The sequence below is a fragment of the Panicum hallii genome, chromosome 2 (assembly GCF_002211085.1).
Source record: "Panicum hallii strain FIL2 chromosome 2, PHallii_v3.1, whole genome shotgun sequence".
Classification (NCBI taxonomy): Eukaryota; Viridiplantae; Streptophyta; class Magnoliopsida; order Poales; family Poaceae; genus Panicum; species Panicum hallii.
The window spans coordinates 4454197-4477058 of record NC_038043.1 but is presented as its reverse complement, the minus strand read 5'-3'; the positions used below and the strand labels follow the sequence as shown (position 1 = coordinate 4477058).

The 22862-nt window shown below is 51.5% G+C and overlaps 1 protein-coding gene and 2 pseudogenes across 1 annotated transcript; 1 reads left to right on the top strand and 2 right to left on the bottom strand.

Moving 5' to 3' along the window:
• Positions 1-465: 465 nt before the first annotated feature.
• Positions 466-2253, bottom strand: LOC112882138 (annotated as a pseudogene).
• Positions 2254-5390: 3137 nt separating this feature from the next.
• LOC112880226 lies at positions 5391-9131 on the bottom strand (annotated as a pseudogene).
• A 4013-nt stretch (positions 9132-13144) lies between these two features.
• LOC112882325 (benzyl alcohol O-benzoyltransferase-like) lies at positions 13145-15045 on the top strand. The gene is made up of 2 exons (XM_025947355.1): positions 13145-13769; positions 13864-15045. Exons 1-2 carry the CDS (start codon positions 13326-13328, stop codon positions 14734-14736), a joined length of 1317 nt encoding a protein of 438 aa, XP_025803140.1. The 5' UTR covers positions 13145-13325; the 3' UTR covers positions 14737-15045.
• The last annotated feature ends 7817 nt before the right edge of the window (positions 15046-22862 follow it).

Below are 22862 nucleotides of genomic sequence, written 5' to 3'. Positions count from 1 at the left end.
CTAATTGCCTCAACTTTGGCACTTTATCACAAAGAAAACATCCATAATTCAGAACTCATAGCAATAAATAACAGATTATTTTGGCATTTGAGTTTCAGTTGAAGTGCATTGGGAGTTCTCAAGAACAATACCGTGCACAAAGCTGACATGTATAGTTAAATGCAGTAGCAGTAGAAGCACCATGTCAACTATTAGCTGCAGCAATATATAGAACAGGCCTGTAGCTAAACAGGACAGTCATTTTTCATAGAACTGATATCCTGGACACGATCACACATATATAAACAAAGCTCTGCTTAGTTATCTCACTCTCTGTTACCTTGCATCAACATCTCAAACGATGCAGTATTTCAGTATAAATAAACAAGCATTGTACTGAAGGAAACAAAAGGGAAAAATCACAGATAGTAATCACTAATTAGTGAAGCCAAGGAAAACTATAACATTACATAAGGAGTTCCATAATTCTGGAAACACAAAGGTAGCATTGGCACATTAAACTTTAGCATAAAGCATCAGAGGTCCGGCAACAGCATTCATCGAGATAACTAGATATAAAGCTAGCTTACATAGCATGCATCATAGGTCCAGCAACATCATTCATCGCGATAACTAGATATAAAGCTAGCTTTACATAACATGTCCCAACAAGCTTGACGGGTTAATTGAACAACAGACATGACAAGCTAGCACCAGCACTTCCCAAGTCTACTAGATTTAACTGATAGGTGTTCCATACTTAGCTCACACCTTCAGTGCTTATTTGTGAGGACTGGTAATCCTCAGGAAAACCGGCACGGAACATAACGAGCAGTACCCAACAGCTCCTTTCCATCACCGAGAGTGGCAATAACGCTCACTTCCTTACTGTCCATGTCGTATGCTACCAAATTACTACGCTCCAAGGGGTGAGTAAAGAAAACGACATCGCAATCTTGGTGAATGTCAACCACCTCGAACTCCGAGGTGGCATCTATGCAGCTATCTTCTCCAAAGACCTCGTAAGTGTTCACAGCGCCCTTCAACACCCATTCCTGTGCATCATAATCCTGAAGAGCCCAGACGGACAGATTGTACTTCCCTTCACCATCATCTAATATTTCCTGAGAAATAGCACATCCAGTGCATCCAATCAGCCACAGGTGGCACTGGGACCATCCTCCTTACCTTGCCTTGTACATCCACAGCAGCTATCTTCATCTGATCCTGCTGGTCCCAGACCACCAAATGCAGCAAGACATTGACAAAGGAGCACCGGAGGTTAGGGTCTGCAAGATTAAACCTGACCTGAGTACCTGACGCCACCCTTCCAGTTCCCCTTGCTCTCCTAGTCCGTCGATCTTGTTGCCATCCCACGTCTTGGTTTCGGAGGAGTAGGCGTGGACCGAGACGAACTCCTCGTCGTCCTTCACCTGGAACTGGACCAAGTGGAAGTGAGCGGACACGGCCGGGTCGAAGGCCAGGTAGGCGTAGGTTAGAAGCTCTGGGTCGCCGCAGGCGGGCTGCGGGCACGGCCTCCCACTCCTTGGTAGTCGGGTTGCACACGACGTAGACGATCCTGCCGCCGCCCGGCTCCCGACGGTGCTGGAAGAGGACGAGCCCGTTGCAGGCGTCCCTGAAGAGGAGGACCCGGGTCCCGGGCAGCTCCGTCAGGAAGGAGAAGGACGGGTCGACGACGTCCAGCGGCGCGGCGGATCCCCCCTTGAGGTCGACAAAGCTGAAGCCGGAGGACGCCCGGGCGCGGCCGCCCGCGGCCTCCGAGGTCTCGGGCGTCATGCAGAAGAGCCCCTGCATGGCTTCTGCGAAGCCGCAGGTGGTGAATGTGAGGGAATGCGCGAGCGCGCGAGAGGAAACCGCGGCGACGGGGAGGCGGAGGGAGCTCACCGGCAGCCGGAGAAGCACGGGATCGGCGGCGGCGGGGCGGCTTCGAGGAAGCGAAGTGGAGTGGAGTGAGGAATTGGGGACTTTCGAGAACAGTGGAACCCTAGCACGGCAGCACTAGCACCTCCTCTGGGAGTTATAAATGCGGAGCGACCAACACCGCTCGAGCGGAGGAGCAGTGGAGCGAATGGGCCGCGAAAGCTGCCAAGTGCATGGCCATGGCTGGCCCAATTCGGCGCAAGCGCAATGCTTCCTGAATTCTTTTGCTCGAGAAAGAAATTTGGTAGATCTTTCTTCACGCGCGTGTCTGGATTAGAGGAGAGGCCATGAAATAAGTAAGTTTCTGTTGGTTTGCGCCACTAATGGCAGCTCTTCAGACAGGCCGTAAGCCAAGAGGATCTGAAACGGAGGAAACCGACGCTGAGAATGCTTGGTGTGCAAGGCAGTCCAGCTCGCAAGGAAAGAAAGTCAAGAGAACGCGTTTATGACCACAGTGAAGATGTTTCCGCCTGTCAGGACAGTCCTGCTCGCCCAAGAAAGTCACGAGAAGCTTCACAGAGAGGGGACATCTAGGGCTTGCGAGAGAAGGCGAGCCTTCAGTTTCCTTGCGAGAGAAGATTCGGAGGACATCTAGGCTTGCGAGAGAAGCCTCACAGAACAGGACGCGTCTAGTCAAGTTTAGATTAGCTGAAGGGGCAAGTGGGACATGACCTTTCAATCTTTCATGAGTGTTAGCTTAGGTTGTTTTTCTTCCTCTTTCTGAATGCACCTAGGTTATCTTGAGGCTTGTAGATTTCGAGCTACTAAGGGGGTGTTCGTTTCCGGTTACCTAAATTTTAGAGGGGTCACATCAAAGAGAATCTTATCATTTAGAAGTATTAAATAAAGTCTAATTACAAAACTAATTGCAGAACCCTAGTGCTAATTCGCGAGACGAATCTAATGAGGTATATTAGTCCATGATTAGCGAACAATTACTGTAGCATCACTGTGGCAAATTATGGATTAATTAGGCTCATTAAATTTGTCTCGCGAATTAGCATCTAGCTGTGCAAAAAGTTTTATAAACAGATTTTATTTAGCACTTCTAAATAGCAAGATTCTCTTTGATGTGATGGGTCTAAAATTTAGATAGGAGGAAACGAACAGGCCCTAAATATTGATCAGATTAGGATGGTTCAGTTGTTGGATTAGCTAGCTACTGCCTACTGCATCTGTTTGTCAAGCATGGAAGGCAAACGTAAAACCATGTCCTGATGAATGAGCAGACCGTGACAAGTTACATTCTAACTATCGGTAAGCATAATTACCATGCGCATATTTTGTAAATGTAGTATATCATAAATGATGCAATGCTGCATAATTAATAGCTAATCCATAAGTTTGTGTTGCTCTTCATGTAATTTTGCATGACAGGTAATTTACTTTTTCAGCCGACATTTGCAGCAGGGCCCCGTTTAGATTGCAAGTTTTTATAACTTTTGGAACTTTTTGATACTGTAGCACTTTCGTTTGTATTTGACAAATTTTATCTAATTATGGACTAACTAGGCTTAAAAGATTCGTCTCGTGATGTACAATTAAACTGTGCAATTAGTTATTTTTTTTACATACATTTACTGCTCCATGCATGTGTCCCAAAATTGATGTGATGGAGAGAGAGTGTAAAAATTTGGAATTTGGAAGCGATCTAAACAAGGCCCAGGTTGCACCTGAGCTTATTTTCAGTGGTTTCAAGACCTTTGCACTTGAAAATCAATGGAAGAAAACCCAAGTGAATCGTCTGCAATCACAGTTATTCATCCATTACAACACACGAAAAGCCACAACTTATGTGACGCAGTTGTGTGCTCTCTATGGAAAAGTGTCAAAGGTACGGTCATACTCCCATGTCAGTAATAGCCATACTCTCTGTGTTAGAAACAACCCTTAAAACCGCACTAGCCTAATTGCGATATAAGTAAATTTTCAAGCAAGTCTCTGGCCTAGACCGAGTGGCCGAGTAGCTCCTGACAAATCTGATTGCTGACATTGGCTTAAGGATCGAGAACTAAGGTGATTGTTTTGAGCGCTGCCGTCCATTTCAGTAGCTGTTTCAGAAATGGGAGCTCTCATTCTGATCCTCTCAACTGACAGATCTCGAGTTCCTGGACAGAATTCAAGTAAAAGCTCCTCAGTTTCCCAGTTTTGCAACTGATGGCAAACACAAAACCTGGTGAACAAACAGTTTCAGCCTGAACCTGAAATGGGGAGCATAGACTGAATGGTTTCTTGGTAAAACAGTTTCAGCCTGAGCCTGAAATGGCAAACACTCACTTGGTGCCACAACGTCCTCTTGCCAGCCCTTCGTTGATACTCGAGTAGGTACTTGGTAGACTATATTAAGACGGAGGATTTGCTACTGTTTTGAACTCCAAACCAGTAGCCACAAACTTAACACTGGCTTGCTGGTTGTCCACGGCAAGTTTTCAACAAAGAACAATTTCACCGGACAGCGAGGCCAAGGTAACCTAGACTGAGGTCAATCCGTTGGACCTTGGAGAAGCAGGGCAGCTCGACGCCGCCTCCAGCCAAGGCCCGGTGAGGCACCGGGTCCTTCGGAACCGCATCGCGGAACACGAGCCTGCTGGTCAGGCGCGTGCAGCAGGTGGAGGCGAGTGCGCGGCGGGGGCTGCGCGCGACCGGGCCAGGTCGGCGGAGTGCGGGAACCGGAGATCCGGGAGGTGCGCCCAGAGGCGGCGCCAGCGCCACGAGAGGACGCTGATCCGCGCGGCGGCGGCCGCGGACGGGAGGTGGAGGAGGACGAGGGGGAGTACGTCGCCGGGGACGGCGCTGAGGAGATCCTCCTGCCCCTCTCCGCCGCCTCCTTCGCCACCGCCGGCGACGAGGCGCCCGGGGGTGAAAGCCTGATAGGGTTGGGGGGCGGGCGGCGGTTCCCGCCCGATGTGCCGAGCGCCGCCCGGAATTTCTCCCAAAATGCCACGCATCGTCGATTCGACGCCGTCGCCGCGATTGCACCTCTGCCTCGGCTGCGTTGGATACTCCCTCCGGGTCGGACATTTCTCGGCTGATCGCCGCCGACAGCTGCCGTGGTTGATGCAGCCAACCACGGAGAATTGGGGTTTTGGGAGGGAGGGAGGCAGTAGCGGCACTCCCAAGTCCCAATTTCGCCAAGCCACCGACAGATTTTAGCGAATCTTTTGAAATTCAAATACCAAAATCTCTCGGTGGCTGAAAATTTTCAAAAATTGGCATCCAACCACCAATGCTTTCAGGACCGGGCCGGCGAAAAGCCCACATCATTTTGGTTGGATTGTGGAATTGGAAGCCCACCCCAAGACCAACCCACAGTCCACAAATTCTTGTCCATCACCTGATCACCTACCTCCCTTCAACGTTGTCACACACCAGAACGCATAATGAGCTGTTTCACGTAATTGGAACACACAAAAAAAAAAGGGTGCGGTGCACAGTGCGGCCAATCTCTTACAACGATGAAAACAGGATGGTGAACCTAGCAAAGGAAAGATCTTGCCCACAATTGCAGGAACGGCTGAACTAACATTCTGAATGTCGGGACACGGTTGTTCTGACGCTACAGAATAGAATGGTGCTCTACCATAAGTTGCATGATGCATAACATTGGCCCGTCAGTGACCACGAACCACACTTGAACCCAGAACTAAAGCAGAGTTCGATACTTGGTATGACTGTCTATTTAAGGTAGGGTTAATATTCCCATGTCAAGGCTACAGCCGTACGGCCCTTAAGACTGCCCTAGCCTGCGGGTGTATACATCACCTTTGCCCCGTTGCGATATAAGTAAATCTTCATGCAAGTCTCTGGTCCAGAGAGGCCGAGTAGCTCCTTACAAAGCTCCTCATTGACAACGGCTGAAGGATCGAAAATTATAGTAATTGTTCTGAGCACTGGCGCCCATCCTGATAGTCGTTTCACAAATGCGAAATCACAATCTGCACCGTTCAATCCACAGATTCTCAATTCTTGGAGAGAATTAAAGCGCAGCTCCTTAGTTTCCCAGTCATGCGGCTGATGACAAACACAACCCGGTGAACAAGCAGCATTTTCCTAGATGAGGAACATAAATATAAGATCGGCTAGCTGCTCAATAAACTTTTCAATGGCTATTAACAACAGGAACAGCATTAGAAAGTTGAAATGATTTAAACAGATAACATCTGAACAACATATGGCAAATTTGGAGATGAACAGGATATCCTTTGGTGTTCGCCAATTGCAGAAAGGAGTTCGTGCAGAGAATTTCAGGAAACAAATTTCCACAAAATTTGCCAATTACAAATAGTGTATAATCAAAGAATTTTGCTCTTAGGGTTTCAACAGATCTTTTAGCATGGCACCATGAGAGCACCATCATCTTAGGTATTGACTCTGTGTAAAGCACACCATTAGTTAAACACCTGATGCCAGTGAGCAAAATCTGCACTGGCACATAATTAGGAGCTAAAGTAGAGAGCTGCAACTTTTCATTGTACTTTTTGTATGCATATAATATCTTCTAGAAATAAACCGTGAAGATATATAATTATAAAATCTAATTCCTGAACTTTCCATTAGTCGCATTAGTGCACCAAAGCATTTGGTAGCTGATAAAGTGAAGCATACCTTAATGCCTTCATGTATATCCAGATTGAACCTTCTTATACTGGTAGAAATCTTAAGCATATGGAATACACAAGTGCCAATAACATGTCCACGTCTTACTAAGCACAGGTTTAAGTTCTCAATGTCTGGGAGTAAGGCTGTGGCCTCCATGAGGTACTGGTAGTTAACCATGTTCTGCAAACTCATAAAAGGTTACAAGAAATTTTGATAACCAGCAAAAAAACGAAGCAACTTTCTAGAATAAGTAATTTTCTCACAAGGAATGACAGTTACAAAATGCAGCAAAAGTACTTTGGGTTCGTTCTACAGAGTAATGACTAATGACAGAGAAGATTTCTCTGGTACAAAATCATAATTACTTGAGAACTACACACTCACCCTGTTTGGGCCTCAGCTCTGAGTTGAATATGCCCCACGGAACATACTGTACCTCCACTCTTGAATTCATGTCCTTGACCAAATATTACAACTATACCAGTGCATCTATGTGGATAACTAACAAAAAGCGGTTGCAGTAATGCAATCATTCAATAAGGTACCAAGGTGCATTAAATTTTAAAAATAAGTTAGACTAAACATAACCCATCAATAGGATTTAATTTAAATGAAGAACCTCAATAACCTTACGACTGATAGGCTTGTTAAATCGTGTGAGGATTTTATATAAGAAACGAGGTGTGCTTAAAAATTATCATTTGCAGTCATAGAAGAAAGGATCATGTTTGACATGATGATATACAGAGGGGTGGCACCAATTAAAGAAAACCTTCTCCATCATTGACCAGTTAAAATGGTTTGGACATATCAATGAAGACTTAATACTAAGGACATCGTCATCTTGCATGATTTCCAGAGATTGGCATGTGTAACACCATCAAGGATGGTACCAACACCAAGCCAATATTCTCAACTACTGATCCTGATAAAGACTTCACGTTTGATGACAGGATGCAGGAATAATACGGCGATCTTCTCAACTACTGATCCTGATAAAGACTTTGTATTTAATGCCAAGACACAAGAGTAATATAATATTTTTTTCATTTTTCCTGTAATATAAATTAGCCAAAGAATGTGAGTGTCTTGGAGCTTCAGTCCATTTGGCTTGAGGTAGGATCAAAAGACCCCAATTCATTTGTTAGCAGATCAGTAGTTAAATCCATGTCAACATCTGATGCTTGCATTCATGCCCATGTAGGGTCAAGTGTCATAATAGTGACCATAACCATGCACATGTTATTGATCAGCGCTTGGCTACTTTAAGATCTAGCAATCACTACTAGTCTGAACTTCGATGTAGTTTTTGTTTCGGACAGTTACTGGTCAGTTGTCCTTAGCAATATTTAAATAAAGGAAAGATTCAAATACATGATAACAGGACATATACTCACAATTGGATAGATGAGCATGCCAAGAAAAGCAATCTTCTGAAAGTGCTGCAATAACAGCACAGTGCCACAATTTTTCATATATTCAAACAATCCATACCCTGCAAAGCAGCAGGTCACCAGTATCCGCAGCTGTGCTAGCTCACCGAGCTGGACTGACCTTGGATCATATACATCAGACCACCTGAGATTTTCCAGAACTGGAGCAGAGATATCGGCCACTGGTTGCCTCATGAAGAAGCAGCTAACGATAAAAAGTTCTCTGAGCATTGGTGCCACAACGGTGAGCTGCTGCAATCCTTCCAAATTACACAAATCCACACTGAGGAGACTCTGAACAGATAGCGAGATTGGACAACCCTTGAGCGTCATGGAGAACAAGTTTTCGCAGCGAAGCGCACCGTGCCGTCGAGAGGACGTCACCGAGGTCGCAGGCACCTTGGAACCGGACATTGGCCAGGTGCAGCACGGTGAGCTTCGCGAACGCTCCCGACAGTGGCATCACGAGGCGAAGGTAACCTAGGCAGAGGATAAGCTGCTCGGTCCTGTCGAAGCAGGGCAACACGACGGCGGCCCTTGCCCCGGCCCTGGCCACCACCGCTTTCTTCCGGCACTCCGGCACCACGTTGCGGATGAAGACCGCGCGGGTGAGGCGGGCCGCGGCGAGGCGGAGCACCGCGGCGGCGTCCCCCGGGTCGGCGTCATAGGCGACGACGCGCAGCAGGCGGAGCGCGGGGGGCCCAGCCGCGCGCGCCGCGAGCGCGGCGCGGGAGCGGGCGAGGGCGAGCGGGTCGGCGGGGTGCGGGAACCAGAGCTCCGGGAGGCGCGCCCAGAGGCGGCGCCAGCGGCCGCGGCGGACGGGAGGCGGAGGAGGACGGAGAGGAGCACGTCTTCGGGGAGCGCGCTGATGAGGTCCTCCCGCTGCTCCCCGCCAGGGTCCGGGGGTGAAAGGGTTGGGGGCGGGCGGCGGTTCCCGCCAGCGCCAGGAATGCAGAGCGCCGCCCGGAGATTCTCACAAATGCCACGCATCGTCGATTCGACGCCGTCGCCGCGAGATCTCATCTCCTCCATCTCGCCTGTGCTGGATCTCTCGTAGGGCTGGAGATTTCTCGGCTCACCGCCGACGAGAGCTGCTGGTGCAGCCAACCATGGAGAATTGGGGTTTGCGGAGGGTGTAGAGCTGAAAGGTCGCCACTTCGCCACTGGCCCCTGGCCCATCGCACTGTCGAGAGATCGCTAAATTCTATAAAGCCCAACTCGCCCAGCCCAACCCAGCATTTGGTTGACTTGCAGCTGTGATGCAGCCGCGAAAGGGCTCATAGCCAGTGGTTACTGTAGCCTCTGCAGCGTCTCAAGTTTTGGGTTCGATTCACCGTGGGAGTGAAAAAAATTTAGAATTTAACGGTATTATGGTTTCAGTCAGTTTTTAAAAATGGTCATAGAGGTACATTTTGTATACCTATTTTGATAGGGGTGAATATACGTGTGTTGTAAGTTGTACTGTGTAATAAGCAAAAAAAAAAAAAGCTGTGATGCAGACCGCGGCTCGAGCAATTGGTTGTGTTGTAGCGGCTGCAGCTCTTGCCGTACTGCAACGGCTGCTCTCGGCACTTGCCTTGCAAGACCTGGAGCTCGCGTTGACGTGATGAGGCTGACGCCAAGGGACAGAAAGTGCTTGGTCGATAACGGTAACCAGGTGGGGCTGCGCCTTGTCTTGTTCTACTGCCGCGACGACAGAGCCGCCCTGGCAAATTGCAAAGTTTACGATACAGATACCGGCCAAGATCGATTATATACACCATACTATAATAACTGTATCAATTCAGCAGGCACATGCATGCTTTACTATTTGAACCGGCCCATGTGTCCGAAAAAAAGTATATGAGCACTCATGGGAGTCCGACACTATTTTTATGCGCCCATTGAATCCAACCTAGGACTTTGCATCCATGGATTCAAATCATATGTTTTGTCAGCATTCGGCGCCTATTCCATTTAGTCTAATTCCAAAGGTATGTGATCATACAAAGTAGGGAATGAATAGGCTTGAGAGAAAATGCTTATTTATCAGGTCCCTTCTTAGTATTAGAGGAAATAAAGTACTCCCTCCGTCCTAAATTACTAAGGGCCTGTTTGGTATCCTGCCTAAGGCGCCACAACTTGCCTAACCTTAGTCGTCCAAATTGAAGAACTAACCTTAGGCAGAAAAGTTAGGCAAACTGTGGCACCTTAGGCAGGATACCAAACAGGCCCTAATTATTTTAGTTATTTTGGCTTAGTTGTTTTGATTTTTCTTGATTCATATGCTTTGCTATGCATATATATATATAGAAAAAATTCATTCTAGACGCGCTTGTAGCTACTCATACATGTATATCTCATGAGGTAGGGCGTATCTGAGCCAACGAAAGGTACGTACAAGGTACATGTGATCATACTAGACCATCTGTGATAGTATATACTTTAAGTATGTGACCATACATGGAGTATATGGACATACTTACTTTTATATAATTATGATATATTTAAAAATAGGGATACTTTTAAAATTTTTCGTACATATCCTTTTAAAGTATCTTAGAATTAGTATATGAACATAATCAAAAGGATAAATGAGTACGTGGACATACGTACGGTGGTATGCTGACAGTGAGAGTAGCTACAAGTGAGTGTAGATAAAACTTGTCATATATATGTGTATATTATATCTAGGTGTATAACAAAGCTAAAAGAAGCCAGAACGACTAATAATTGAGGGAGTATGCTATATCCTAATTCATAATATAATCCTTCGCTTCTACCGGTGTCCAACAGCGACAGGGTCTGTAGTCCAGGGGTTACAAAAGTCTCGGTAGCATCTTAGGTACCGGAATCAAAATTCTGTAGGAGCGAATTTTCTAGGATTTAATGGCGTTGTGCTTTCGATGGTAGACGATGTTCCTGTCAACAACTAGGCACCAGTGGTGATTTCGTCAATCTTAAGGATTTGACGGCTCAGTCTTCGAAGATACTCGTAGGAGTAGGATTTGCGTATGTGTGTTCATAGATGTGAGTGTACGTGTGTCATGAGTATCTTGAGTTGTACTATGTAATTTTTTAAAAAAAATAGTATCCAACAGCGACCGATGTACTCATCAGCTAGTACTCTAGTGGCTCACCACCTGGCAATTATTGGCACTATGGTGTGTGCTGTCCCCACTGGCAATGGAGGCGAAAATTTTCCCTTGCATGGCTCCTTGATGCGAAGATGCTCTCTACTCCTTAGCAGCCATTTTGATCCTGTTTAGCACAGCTGAAACTTGTTCAGAAGCCAGCTGGTGGCTAGCTAGCCAGAGAAGCAGCTTGTTAAAGAAGCAGCTGGTCTCAGAAGTTAAATGTTTGGCAGACTGCTTATTGAATGGGCTGAAATTATGTCAGAAGTGAGAAATGACTGAAATACCCTTACTGTTTACTGAGTACATGTATTTCTTATGTACAGATATATATTTATTTATTTTTACAACAGAATAACAATAGAATTATTAACAACACAAATATATCATACAATTAATCATAAATTACTCTTAAATAAGATAATGATAATTTAATTATAAATTAGATAACATCATGAACAATCTGCTCGGCGCAGCACGGAGCAGGGGGCGGCGCTAGCTCGACGCAGGCCGAAGCAGGGGGCGGCGCGGGCCGACGCTGGGGGTGGCGCAGGCCGGCGCGGGGGGCGCCGGCGGGGGGCGGCGCGGGCCGGCGCTGGGGCGGCGCAAGGCGGGGGGGGGGGGGCACCGCCGGGGGGCATTAGACCGCACAAGCTGCGGAAGCTGGTCCGCTCCCGCTGCTCGTTCCACGCGCGTTTCCTGAAGGAGGTCCGCAAGCGCTGGTGGGGGAAGCGGTCCAGAAGCGGAGCTTTTGGCCAGCCCGCGGCTTAAAATTGCTTAGAAGCTGGCCCAGAAGATGTCCCAAACAGGCCCTTTAAATTGTCCCAACTGAATCCTTACAAATACGGCATAATTTTAGGAAGAGGATTAGAGACCAAGCGCATCAACTCTCATACGATTCCAACAAGAAACGATGAGAACTGCATTAATTACATCGTCGTCCCAGCTGCATGCACCTGATGATAAGCTAAGCATCTATCACTACTTCACTAGTAATAGTGGCTTGATATTTCCTGAGGCAGACACTTCCGGCTTGCGGCTCTCTTCCGGTTCCAAGTCAAGGGACATGTGGCTCCAAAACGCTCAACTTCGAGTTCAGAGACTGTGCATACCAGGATATAGTCAACAATTTCTTTGCAAGTGGCCCTGATTTGTACATGTGTTGGTTAAAAGTATCCATCGTAAGAGTCGGTAGATATTTTGTTGGCGATTAGATTGATGGTAATTTGGAAAAACAATAAATAAATAAATAAATTCAGAAGCACACAAAGTCTACTAGAAAGTACAAAAAATGTTGGCAACTTAGGGCCTGTTTAGTTCAGGGCAAAAAAAACTTTTTCAAAGAAATCTTACCAATCTGAAGTACTAAATGAAGTCTATTTACAGAAATTTTTGTATGGATGGGTTGTAAATCACGAGACGAATCTAAAGATGCTAATTAATCCATGATTAAGCAATAATTAGCGGATGGTTACTGTAGCATCACTGTTGCAAATCATGGATTAAGTAGGCTCATTAGATTCGTCTCGCGATTTAAAGCCCATCCATGCAAAAAGTTTTGTAAATAGGCTTCATTTAGTACTTTAAATTAGCAAGATTCCTTTGAAAATTTTGCGTTTACGGCTTTTTTGCGTTTACGGGGTGGGAACTAAACAGGGCCTTACAGAAAAAGTCTCCTACGTCATGAAGCATAAGGGATCCTAATTTTGTCCTAAATCAACTATTCTTAAATTTGACCAAATTTATACATAAAAGCACTAACATCTACCACATCAAAGAAGTAATCTCAAAAATATATTTTATAGATCAGATTATGCTCATTTGATATTAAAAATATTATTATTATATTTTTTAACAAAATTGATCATACTTAGAATGGTTTGACTTAGAGCAAACTCGTAATCTCTTATATTTCAGGATAGAGTAAATACTAACAAGTGCTTAAATTGTTGGCCACTCATACAATAATTGAAAGTGATGGGAGCGAAGGAAATAAAGAGCATCGTCAATTGCAAGTAGGCAGGTTAAAAAAAGGATCTTGAGGCTTGCAAACTGGCTAGACTTATTAGCGAGGTCTGCAGGAAGCATCTCAGTGCCGTTTCCATCCAACTTCATGCATGGCTAGTCCACACACTAGTAGCATCTACCAATGCAACCTCTCCCTATATAACTTGCCTGGATGTTGCAAGTCATGACACTTGTGTCTCCACACACTTAGGAATTGAACCACCCAAAGCTATCCCTGTGCCCCTCCCTCATCATGACGATCGCCTTCGCCGTGCGCCGGCGCGACCCGGAGCTCGTCGGCCCGGCGAGGAAGACGCCGCGCGAGACCAAGCGCCTGTCCGACATCGAGGACCAGGCGGGGCTGCGCTGGCACGTGCCGTTCGTCCTTTTCTACCGCGGCCGCGGCGGCGATGCAGGGGCCGACGCCGGCGACCCGGCTGCCGCCGTCCGCCGCGCGCTCGGCGAGGCGCTGGTGCCGTACTACCCGCTCGCCGGGAGGCTGCGGGAGGTGGAGGGGCGGAAGCTGGTCGTCGACTGCACCGGCGAGGGGGTGCTGTTCGTGGAGGCCGACGCCGACGTGCGGCTGGCGGAGGTCGAGGCCGCCGGGCTGACGCCGCCGTTCCCGTGCATGGACCAGCTGCTCTTCGACGTCGAGGGCTCTGGCGGCGTGCTCAACTGCCCATTGCTGCTCGTCCAGGTATACACGATACTGTACTCTTCATGTATACTTATCACTATAATCTTGGGTTCTTGGGCTATTAGGCTAAGCATATTGTGTGTTGTATCCCTAGGTGACCAGGCTGCGATGCGGCGGCTTCGTCTTCGCGCTGCGCCTGAACCACACCATGTGCGACGCCGTGGGCATCGTCCAGTTCATGTCCGCCGTCGGCGAGCTCGCCCGCGGCCTGCCGGCTCCGACCGTCGCGCCCGTGTGGTCCCGCGAGACCCTGGACGCCCGCAGCCCACCAAGGCCATCGTTCCCTCACCACGAATATGACCCGGTGCCGCCGACGCCATTCCCCCCGCCCGGAGACATGGTCATGCGGACCTTCACCTTCAGCCCTGCCGACGTCGCGGCGATCAAGAAGGGCCTGCCGGTGCAGCGGGGCGGCAAGAAGGCCACGACCTTCGAGGCGCTCGCGGCGCTCATCTGGCGCGCCCGCACGGCCGCGCTGGAGATCCCGGCCGGCGAGGACGCGCGCCTGGTCGTCGCGGCGGGCGTCAGGGGCGTGCGCGACCTGGGCCTGCCCGCCGGCTACTACGGGAACGCGTGCGTGTACCCGTCGGCGGTGTCCGCCGCCGGGGCCCTGCGGGGCGTCCCGCTGGGCGACGCGGTGGCGGTGGTGCGGGCGGCGAAGGAGGCCGCGGCGAGCGCCGAGTTCGTGCGGTCCACGGCCGACCTGATGGCGCTGCGCGGGCGGCCGTCGCTGGCGCTGGCGAACATGTTCATCGTGTCGGACAACCGGCACGCAGGGTTCCACCGCGTCGACCTGGGGTGGGGCGAGCCGGTGTACGGCGGCCCCGCGGGCGCTCTGTTCGTGCTCAGCTTCATCGTCGCCGTCAGGAACGGCGACGGGGAGGACGCCATCGCCGTGCCCGTCGTGCTGCCGCGGCAAGCCATGGCCCGGTTCGCGTCCGAGGTCGACATTCTGCTGAAGAGTTAGTGCAGGCCCTACATGGATCATGGATGTAATCGTCGCGGGCGATCGCCGGACCTCTCTGCCGGCGACACCGTGGGTCCCACCCCGGCAAGAACATCTGCTGCGAATTTGCTTGAGCTCATCCTGATATCTAAATTGCCTTGTTCAGCTGCACAGTACAATGTAACTCAGGGAGAACATCCCTAAAATATGTATTATTAATTCTTTTGGTGAGTTGATTGCATGCTGTACAAATAAAACTCTACCAGCTGGTATGGGAGGAAGCCTTGAATAGTTGAATGTCCTTGCAAGTGCAAATTTATGAAAATAATAAGAGTGCTAAAGCTTAAAATGAATTGTACTCCAGTCATGCATGTCAATCTGCCCATAACGTCTCTATATCGTTTGACTTGGAGCTTCAACGTCAGTTAAAGTATTTTGCCGGCCATCCTTCATCCTTGAGTGAGTTAGTGCATAGAACTGTACATATGGATAAATGTTACTGTGCCTACAGCACATCAATAGTCTTTAGTTTTTTTTTAAAAAAATAACTTGTCCCATTTGGTACTTTTGTCACTTAAACGTCTATTTCTATGTTTAAGTTGACATCGCGTGTCTTCCTATTTTGTATTTTTGACTTTGTTCCATTTGTATAAGTATAAAAAATAAAGAAATGCCTAAGGAGTACTCCGTATTTATTAGTCACTAGTCAATGCAAGGAATATACAATAGATTCCTATGTTAGGCATCTATCACTATTCAATGATAGGAATCTATACTTTTCAGCCGAGGAAAGAAGTGAGAGCGGTTTGGTGGCTGTCTCAAGCAGTGTGGATTTTCTTGATCACTGACTGGAGTCTAGTGCAACATATACCTTTCATAAGTTGACAATAACCTCCAATTAGGCTGTAGTAGTTTTTTCCACCTAAACTAGACGTTGCCCCAAGCCCGTCGATTTTTCCTAAACTTGTCGGCCTTACCTCTTAGACATAAGTTAGAGAATAGATATGAGAGAGAGAAAAACTATTAACAAGTTTCACCGTGTTAAACATGCAACTTTATGAAAATATTGAACCTTGATAAGGCTGGTTAAGGCATATTCTAAAGGAAAATTAAATAGATGAGGGGAGTAAAATGGACTTTTTCCTATTAAAAGTATATTAATTTTCTCTGACATAATAAAGGTATAGTGCCCCTTTGTTTTTAACAAAATATTTATATTTAAAGATAGAGGAAGTATTGATTAACCTGCGGCATTTCAGATTTCAGAGTATAGTACGCGTATATTAATATTTGAAAACATACATGTCTTATCGACTATGTTACCTGTGTTAGTTTAAGGTATACTTGATGCTAATGGGTTTTTTTTAATAACGTTAGCAAGGTACTGTGCACTGGTGTAGAGAAAAACACTAACGTTACAATTACTATTCGTTCCACACATTTGCCTGCCAGTTCTGCTACAAAGCGGTGCTCCTTGGCAACATGATTGGAGAGTCTTTCCATGTCTCCATCTGACGGCGCCAACTGATGACTTCCTTTGCAAGCGTTACCAGTGCAGTGCGTAGCTAGCGCTGCAGCTGTTGCTCTGAGTCCAAGACTGACTTCGGTTCAGCTTTCCGAAGGTGCTTCTGCTTTTAGAAAGCAGAAGCTGAACCAAAGCGGTTCAGCTTTTCTGCTGCAGCTGCTTAAAAAACTATTTTTTTATAGTACAAATTTGAAAGTAGGTTGTACCTACTTTTGCAGTTTTTTCAAATTTATAAAAACTACACACCTACTATTGGTCACATATATACCTGTCGGAGGAAATCTCCAGCCGGGTGGCGGAATGCACCCACCTAATCCTAGTTAAGGAAGAGCTTGAGAGAGACCTAGCAGCGCTTGATCGATGGGCAGATGAACGCAGAAAAGACACAAGGATTTAGAGTGGTTCGGGCCGCCGGAGCGTAATACCCTACGTCCACTTTTGTGTTGTATTGATTGTAGAAGTCTGGATGAAACTTAAGCTGGAGTCTAAGGTTGGACCCCGTGAGCTTGTCTTTTAACGAGTGCACTCTCCCTTTTATACGCTAAGGGGAGTGTTTACACTGAGCGGGGCCCCGACAGGTGGGCCCGGCCAACAGGAGCCTATTCTATGAGTGATATGGAGATCTTCTTCTCCAGCTCCTCTCCATAGTCCTCTTGATCGGGAAGTCGATGTGCGTATCCACAACCAGGATACGGCCGTGTGCAGCCTTGCCTGCATAGTGACTGCTGTCAGTGTTACCCAACAGTGAAGCCATACTGCCACTGTTGGGTCAGAACCTTCTATCAGGCGAAGGAGTAGTGCTGACCCGCCGAGCCGTTGCTTCCGCGCGCACTGTTGCAGTGCATGCCTCGGCTCGCCTGTTGCAGGCCAGCATCACGCACGCGCATGCGCCGTGACGGGACTATACGCCGCTTGCGCACAGTATACGGTGATACGACGTGCCGCCTTGGAAACAGGCGGGCTTACCGTGGTGTCAGCTCACCTGCCCTGTGTGTCAGTGGTAGGCCATACTTTTGATTTGGGCGCGCCCAGCCTACCTACCCGCATTTAATGCGGTAGTTGGGCTGGAGTTCCACGAAGGGCCTTCAATCACGGGCACGTAGCAGGGCCAGCCCCGCTCCTGCCGCGGAGGCGGCACGTGGCGGCACCGGACCCCCTCCCGGGGGGAGGGGGGTCCGGGCCCCTGAGGCCGGTCGGAGCGGTCAGGCCCGCGGAGGTCTGCCCCCCCCCCCACGTGGCGGCCCCGGACCTCCCTGGGGAGTTCGGGTTCGTGGGGGCCACCCGAGAGCACCCCTACCCTCAAGAGCATGTGGAGGCCCCGGACCTATAAGAGCACGGGGGAGGTCCGGAGACCATGATCCCGGCTGTCAGGCCCGGGCCGTATGCCACGTCACCCAGAGGGCGAGGAGGAGGGTACGGATAGCGAGACGCTAAGTGTCTGGACACCCTAGCAGGAGGTACCCCTGTCCGTATGTACCGACAGAGGCCCTCGGGCCCACCTAGGGTAAGGAACGAACCCGCAGGTGGGGCCATATCCCAGCGTTGCGCCGGGTGGACAGCTTGCTCCCGTTGGGAAAGGGCATGGATGTCTTTGCCCCCTTAGCGGGTTCCCCGAGGGGCCCGTCCTCCACCCGCGCCGTGCGCGTCAGGCGGTTCAGATTCTTATCTTATTCGAGCCCGTCGCGCGGTTCGGGCGGTTTGGATTCTGCCTTCACCCCCCCCCCCCCCGCCTCCAGCGGCCACGCCTTTGACTGGCGGGCCCGGGCCCACCAGTCATTGGGTGTGAGAGGAGGGGGCCTGGTGCAGGCGACCCTTCGGCTTTTCCTCGGTCGCCGCGGAGCCCGAGAGGGCGAACAACTTTTACATAAAAGGTAGGCGCCGAAGGAAACGGCTACCTTTTCACTCTTGCCATCAACAGACGCCGCAGCGCCCCTTCGTCTTCGCACACACATTGCAACCAGCTTCCTTGTGCTCGGCATTCCTTCTCTTTCCCGTTCCCTTGCGATCCATCTCCTGCAATCGCAGCACCCATCACCATGTCTTCGCTCCCTTTTCCGCGCCGCTTCCAGAGCCAGACCCAGCTGGACTCGGTGCGCCGCCTTCTGGGATGGACCGCGCCGGAGCACGCCGGGAAGATTAGGGCCGGCAAAATCCCCCTCTGCAACCTTGCCACGTGGGAGTTCGTCCTCTTCAACTCGTACGCCATGTGCGGATTGGTGCCTCCAATCTCCTCCTTCTTCCTCCTGCTCCTGGAGGAGTTCGGCCTCCAGCTTCAACACCTCACCCCCCACTCCGTCCTCCTCGTGGCGGTCTTCGCCCACTTTATGGAGATGTTTGTGGGGGTCCGTCCCTGCACCACCATCTTCAGGCATTTTTATGCCTTGGTCGGGACAGGAAGGAGCAAGCGCGAGGTCGGCGCCTACTACTTCCAGCTCCGGCACGGGATGGCGAACTCCTACATCAGCGCCTTCTCCAGCTCCAAGTGGGAGGATTGGCGTGAAGGCTAGGTCATCGCCGAGGCCGACCCCAACGACCGCCTGGAGCTGCCAACAAAGAGTCCCCAGAGCGACCGGAGCACCTGGAAGGCCAAGCCATCGCTGCCAGAGGAGCTCGGCCCGGTCCTTGATCGGGTCAAGAATCTCTCAAGGAGCGGCCTGACGTCCCTGATGGTGCTGGGTGATTTCCTAAAGCGGCGGATCGCTCCCCTGCAGCTGCGGACCAGTATGGCCTACATGTACACGGGAACAAACGACTGTTGCAAGATCGCGCGCGGGCCCGGTACCGATTTCTCCAGGGCAGAGCTGGAGGCGGCGTTCCGGGCGATGACCGGCGAGGCATTCAGCCTGGAGTCCCTGGTCCTCCCGAGCGGGATCAAAGCCCTGTGCAAGGACCAAGCGTTGCGGTCGACGGTCCTGGCGTCAATGCCGACCCCCGACGAGGGTGGCCTAGCGGTCCGGCAGCTGGGAGGCGACCCCAATCGTGGGATCCACATCCCCGGCGCTTCTCCCGACCGTCAGCAGCGCTCCAGCCAAGGTCCCGGGGGGCCAAGTCCCAAAGGTCCGGCCCCCGCCGGGAAGGGAAAAGACAAGGTGCCGGTGCCGGAGCACCGCCACAAGGACAATGCGGGTGCCGCCTCGACTCGGAGGGACGACGGGGCCGAGGGGCGGCCCCCACGTGGAGCAGCCAAGCAGAGGGGAGCAAGTCTCGGAGGCTCCAGCGTGGTGACGGCTCCTTCATCGGGGAGCCAGCCCCCAAACGCCAGAAGACGGCGGAGGCGGAGAGGCAGAGCAGAGCTCCACCACCTCCGCCGCAGCGCGAGCAGCCGGAAGGGAGGCCGGAGGAGGCGCGACGGCCTTCTCCGGAGTAGCAGATTCCTCCACCACCACCGACGACGCGGCGCCCAGCGACGCCACCACCGCCGACAGAGCCAAGGCCACAAACCCCGCCCCCGCCGCTAGATGCGCCAGCGGCCAGGGACCTCCACCAAAGGTCCGGGGGGTCCTCGGCGAGAACTAAGGTCCTCCCAATCGCCCGGGGCAGTTGGGAGTGGTATGACTTCGTGTAAGTAGTCTTCTCAGAGCTTTTCATTTCTCCATTTGCCTTCTGGGGCCCTAACCATGTCGATGATATGATAGGCCCCATTCTTCGGACGCATCGAGCACGTCCGTCGGCGTCGCTCCAGCTAGGGGGTCCGGCCCCCAGCCAGTACCTTCACCTTCCCCTGCTGGAAGGACGGCGACAACTCCAGTAGGGGCTCCACCCGCACCAGCACCTGTAGCTGCCGGACCCAGAGGTCCGGAGCCGGATGCCGCCACACCCCCAAGGCCCGAAGCCGCCCCCCAGGAGGAGGCCTCCGGACCTGCTGCGACGATCAAGATGCCAGCGGCAGCAGCAGCGCCGGACGCCATGGCGGAGCCCCCTCCAGCTGAAACAGCAGCAGCGGCAGAGGTGGCAGTGCCAGAGGCGGCGGCGCCGGAGGCCGCGGCGCCGAAGGTCGCGGAGGTGTCGGAGGTGGCAGGGCCGGAGGCAGTGGCGCCGGAGGTCGCAGAGGTCGCCAGCACCACCACTCCACCCGCGCAGGAGGAGGAGCCGGAGGTGGTGCTGGGGAGGCGCCTTCTCCCGAGCCCAGCGGAGATCCCCTCCCCCGCCTTTTTGCCAAGAGCCAACAAGCATAGGAGGAACTGGAGGCAGGCATCCGCCGGGAGTGGGAGAAGCTGGAGGCGGAACGCCTTCGGCTCTCCGACTGGGAGCACCGCCTGGGGGACCGCATCAAGACCGTCTCCGCCCACTACGCCGGTGAGCGCATCCAGCTCGCACAGGAGCGCGAGGACCTGCAGGAGCAGCTGCATAAGGCTCTTGATCGAGAGGCGGCAGCTGCCCGGTGGGAGAGGGCGGCCACCTGGCGGGAGGCGCAGGCCATCGAGCGGGAGCTCGCGGCAGAGAAGAAGGTGGGCACGGCGGAGGCTAGGACGAAGCTCGCACTTGAGCTGACCGAGCATGCCCGGACGTCACTGGAACTGATCAAGGAGTAGCAAGCTGCCCTTGCAGATCGGGAGGCAGCCATGGCAGAGGGAGAGGCCAAGCTCGCCGCCCTCGAAGAAGAGGAGACGACCCGGATCCAGGAGCTTCAGGAGCGTGAGGCGGCCGTGGAGGAGGAACTGGCGGCCGAGACCCGGAGGCTCCAGGAGCGTGAGGTGGCCCTCCAGGAGAAGGAGGCCAAGGTGGAGGAGGAACTGGCGGCCGGGTCCCGGAGGCTCCAGGACTGCGAGGTGGCCCTCCAGGAGAAGGAGGCCAAGGTGGAGGAGTTCTTGGCGGAGCGGAGCGCCAGCATCGACCGAATCGTGAGGTGGGTCGGTGAAGTGAACCCCACCCTGGATACCCTCGGGCTAAGTCCCATCCAAGTCACGGAGACCCCACCCTCACTCGGAGCTATCCTCCCGTTGCTGGACTGTACCGCCGAGCGCCTTCAAGACACGGAGGTTGCCATCCTCGACCTTCTGGAGACAGAGGGACGGGCGATCGCCCGAGGGATGGCGGAGTACATCCTTACCTGCCTTCGGAGCCACGACCTCTCCTGCCCGCTGACTCCAATTTTGGTTGGTCCAGTCCGGGCGACGGCGGCCGCTACACAGGAGAGCGTGCAGGAAGCAGCGCACATGGTGGCGACCCGTGTTCGGCACTGTCCCGGACCTACAAAGGGAGAAGCCTCCTCCGGACCACCAGCTCAATAGGAGTAGTATCTTTTCTGCTTTTTTTGTAATATAACTTTGTGGTGTTGTGTACATTATTAGTAATGTATATAAGTATTTCATGCGTCCATTTGTTGCGAAAAAACTTAGCTGTTTTTCTGATTGTCGATCCTGCGATATGTTCTCAAGCGTACCGAGGTCCCCTGGCCTCCTGGGAGGTAGTCGCGATAGGTCAGGACTAGCTGCCATAGAACCGAGGTCCTGCATACGACTTAGGATCGATGCTTAGTAGACGTCCCCACGAGGTCCCGGACTTACCAGCGAGGACGTTCTGAGTTGCGTAGCGAGTTAGAGCACCAGGGCCTACGTTCGGGAATTAAAGGGGTCCCGACCCCCGGGTTCATGGTTCGAGGTAGAACGGTACTCGCCCTAGGGGGGCAGGTCGTGTAGTCTTAGGGTACGGAACCAGGCTAAGCGGCTACACAACCCTGGACCCCAGCAAAGAACGAGCACGTCTCCCTGAAACCAGTTCCTAGATGTCCGGTTCCTTTCCTCCTGCGAAACAGAGGTCCTGGGGTAGAGACGCAGCGTAGCAACTCAAGAAAACCTCGGGCACGTCATAGACGTGAAAGACCACGTGGGGGGTTAGTGTAGCGAGAAGTAAAGAAAAAATAGAATCGCTTAAACCTCAAGGACACACTGAGAACAAATCTTTCCTTAATAAATTGGTACAAAAGAATTGTGCGATGTACGCCAGGGGCCGGGTTTACGAGGGCGGACCTCCACCGCTCTGGTCCGCACAGTGATGCTACCAATTACAAAGGAAAAATTTCCTCTCAACTAGGCCCTAGGGATAGAACTTACGCAGGTGCTCAATGTTCCATGGATTGGGTAGTTGCATGCCTTCCTCCGTAGCTAAATGAACAGATCCGGGTCGGCATACATTTGTCACCTTGAAGGGCCCTTCCCAGCTGGGGGAGAGTTTGTGCAGCCCCTCACGGTTCAGGATTCGACTTAGGACCAGGTCCCCGACCCGGAGCTCCCTACTATGCACGAACCGTTGATGATAGCGCCGGAGCGCTTGGTTGTACCGTGCATTTTGGACTGCGGCTCGCCATCTTCGCTCGTCGACGAGGTCCACGTCTTGGCGACGCTGCTGTTCCTGCAAATCCTCATCAAAGGTTTGGACTCGTAGAGAGCCCATAGTGATCTCCGGGGGAAGGCACGCTTCGGCCCCGTAGACCAAGAAGAAAGGGGTTTCCCTAGTCGCCCGGCTGGGTGTGGTCCGGTTCCCCCATAGCATGCTCGGAAGCTGATCAACCCATTTTGCGCCATGTTTTTCAAGATCGCAGTAGGTCCGGATCTTGAGCCCTCTAAGGATCTCAGCATTAGCCCGCTCGACTTGGCCATTGCTCCTGAGATGCGCCACTGAG